The 3,491-nt window shown below is 42.6% G+C and overlaps 1 protein-coding gene across 1 annotated transcript; it reads right to left on the bottom strand.

Moving 5' to 3' along the window:
• Positions 1-1,022: 1,022 nt before the first annotated feature.
• Positions 1,023-1,929, bottom strand: LOC115638216 (olfactory receptor 10A5-like). The gene has a single exon (XM_030539792.1). The coding sequence runs from the start codon at positions 1,896-1,898 to the stop codon at positions 1,023-1,025; it is 876 nt and encodes a 291-aa protein (XP_030395652.1). The 5' UTR covers positions 1,899-1,929.
• Between the last annotated feature and the right edge of the window lie 1,562 nt (positions 1,930-3,491).

Genomic DNA, 3,491 nt, shown 5'->3' with positions numbered 1-3,491 from the left:
AAACAACTCAGCAGCAATATATATCTGACAGAAACTGAGACCTCATCCCACCACACCCAGCTCCCAGAATCTCTCACCAGTGTTCCACAGCAAGTTTACCCAGCCCTAGCCCATCCCACATCTCCCTGTGTGCAGCAGAGAAAGATGACACTTGTTCTGTGCCCTGAAGGTTGACAAACTCATGACAAGTTGGAGCACAGGGGCTATGAGTTCCAAAGATGTGGGACCCTCATATATAACAACCTGACAAAACGCCTCCTCCCATAGACCAATGAGGCTCCAGCTCTGTTATTTCCACTGACTTTAAGTGTGGCAGAGGGTGACCTATGGATCCATTAGACAGAGTTTTATGGCAGGGAATCTGAGTTGGTTAAAGTAGTAAGGTGCCTAAATACCCTTGGAACTCAGTCAGAACTGGATGCCTAACTTCCAGCCCACATGTCAAAATGGTCATCTTAGAATCAACTTGGAAGCCAGCAGAGAACTCATGCAGAAGAGAGAAGCAAGATATAGTCATGGGAAGAAACATCACATGGACAAGTTACAGGTACACCAGGAAAGAAGAGGCTTCATTCTCATTTCATTTCAAGTGGTATAAATCTGGAGTTACTCTAGATATTCAGAGGTGTATCTGAGCTCAGAATCCCATTCATGGTCCTTGTTTAAAATATAAGCTGAGATTTTTAAAGGAGACTAAGAGACTTGGGCACCCAAATTTCCATTCAAATTGGATCCATGATGCGTGATGTGTTTATATTAAAACTAAGTATAGGACTTACAATAGACGTAAGGAATTTGGAGACCTATCTCCAATTGACCCCTGTTGCCCTTTTGAAAGTCCCAACAAAAACAATACAGTTTGAGATCTGTATTCTCTCCATGTATGATACCAAAGGCCACATGGTAACAGCCTTTGAGTTAACTGAAACATTTACCTGCCTGGGGAAAAAAAAATCAAAATTGCCTTGAACATATTTGCCAGCCCAGCATTTTCCTGATGGCCCCCTTCACCTCTTTGTTCCTCAGGCTGTAGATGATGGGTTTAACATGGGTGTGAAGACTGTGTAGGAGAGAGAGAGCAGCTTCTTGGTGTCTGGGGAGCAGCTGGATTTAGGTCGGAAATAGGTCAAACCACATGTGCTGTAGAACAGAGTCACCACCATGAGGTGAGAGGAGCAGGTGGAGAAGGTCTTGAGTCTGCCTTCAGCTGAGGGTATCCTCAGGATGGTAGTGATGATGCAGACATAGGAGACCAGGATGAAGATGAAGGGGAACAATACAATTACAATGGTGCCAGTCACAGCATACATCTCAAATAGGTAGGTGTCTCCACACACCAGTTTCAACACTGGGGGGCTGTCACAGAAGAAGTGGTTGATTTCAGTGGGACCACAGAAGGGGAAACTGAACAGCCAAGTCATCTGCACTGTTCCTACAGGAATTCCTGAGACCCATGAAGTCACTGCCAGCTGGATGCAAATCCTCCTATTCATGACAACTGTATAGCGCAGGGGGTTGCATATTGCCACATAGTGGTCGTAGGCCATGGCGGCCAGGAGGAAGCACTCTGTGCTGCCAAAGAAGAAGAAGAAATACATCTGCAAGATGCAGCCATGGAAGGAGATGGTTTGATTGGCAGACAGGAGGTTCGCCAGCAGCTTAGGGATGATGATTGAGGTGAAACAGATCTCCAGGCAGGACAAGTTCCGAAGGAAGAAGTACATCGGGCTATGAAGAGCAGGATCCGCTGTTGTGATGAGGATGATGAGAATGTTACCCATTAGGGTTATCACGTAAGCAGCCAGGAATATCGCAAAGAGCAGGCACTGGAGCTGGGGGAGAGTGGAGAACCCTAGGAGAATTAACTCAGTGACCACAGTCTGGTTGGCCCAGGTCATTCTGTCACCATTCAGGGCAACTTAATCTATATTTCCCCCCTTTTGTTCCACCAAGGGCACCCACTCTATGCTCTCAGTTCCTCAGTTGTCACTTCTCCGGGGTAGAGACTCATGTCTCTCCCTCTTTACCAGAGGGCTTCAAGCCCTGCCTACCTTCTGCTTTCCTCAGTAAGCCTTAGCAGGCCTACGTCTGTGCTTTCTTTTCTCTTCCAAGCCTACAAATGGATTCATTCCCCCCAGCGATATGTTACCATGCAATTCTTTCTAAGCAAGAACGTTTACTCTTAAGGTGAAAGCGTTACAGAGAAAACATATTAAAATAATAAAAGAACCTATATGCATGCTCATAAGATAACCAGAGATTACCTCAACTCCAGCAAGGGCTCTGCTAGGAGTCGTTCCTTCCCAACTCACCAAAGGGTTTTTCCCAGATTACAAGTTCATAACAGCATTAGCTCAGAACTCACACATTCATGAAAACTTTTGCCACTCCTTTATACAAACTGGACCTTTGTTTTTTAGATTCCAGGAATAGGTAATCAGCCGAGAATAGCTTTCTGCTCAGGATATAGCTTCAAATGGCTGGAGCTTCCCAGGAAAGCCACTTATCAGTATATGTTCTAAAACTATATTCTTATCTGGCCCATTCCTAAGTACAATCCTTTGAAGCTCATACTACTGCCAAAGGTTCACCACTCCTCTCCCACTCTGGAGAGGTTACAGATAATCCTGGCCCACAATAAAGTATAAACCATTCATTTAATACAATGGACTCCAAAGATACTTAAACTTAATTCAATAAGGTTTTTCAAGGATATTGCAGGAAATTGCCATATTTGCAACACATTCTTCTAAACATTTTTACTCTGAGTCTGAAAAAGGTTATGAAGAGAGTAAGCCAGTTCTCCGAAAGCCTTCAGATTTTCTGTCCTCTTTGGTAAGTTTAATTATGTTCAGTGGAATTCACGCTGCAGGCAAGGTAGTATTTCCTATCAGTCTGATTGTCATGGAAAGTGGTCAGAAGTGTCACCTTCTGGACTACCCCATTTATGATCCACCTTCTGTTCCTGAGGCAGCCACTGACTATGAGCAAGATATTAAAATCTCTGAGAAATATAGTGTGATGGAAGCTCTCTGTTATTTCAAGCCAGTGTCAGAGTACAAGTGGAAGCCAGTAGAAGTCTGTGATCTGCAAAACATACACGAATGAAAAAAAACACAAAAGTAACTAGAACATTGTTTGGACTGTGGTTTTCACAGCCTCTAACTGGGGCTGGGTTTGAAATGTTTTTCCCATCCAGTAAGAATTTTTGAGATTTCAGAAAAAAATATTCCCATCTTGAATCAGGCCAAAAAATCTTTTGTGAACCAACAGACCAAGTAATTCAATTAATGAATGAATCAATCAACCAATCAAACAGTTTGAGGCAATAAAAATGTTTTGTTTTGATAATTCTGAAAAATGCTTCATTTGAATTTAACCTTTTTATTCTTTCTAAATAAAGTTTAATTTTGAAATAAAAAAGTCATTTTCAACTGAACTGCTTTGTTTAGAAGATGTCCATTTTGTGAGCAAAGAAATTAATTGAAACC

The sequence above is a fragment of the Gopherus evgoodei genome, chromosome 21, assembly GCF_007399415.2.
Source record: "Gopherus evgoodei ecotype Sinaloan lineage chromosome 21, rGopEvg1_v1.p, whole genome shotgun sequence".
Classification (NCBI taxonomy): domain Eukaryota; kingdom Metazoa; phylum Chordata; order Testudines; family Testudinidae; genus Gopherus; species Gopherus evgoodei.
Note: the sequence above shows the minus strand (reverse complement) of the source record. Positions and strands in the feature narration are given on the sequence as shown.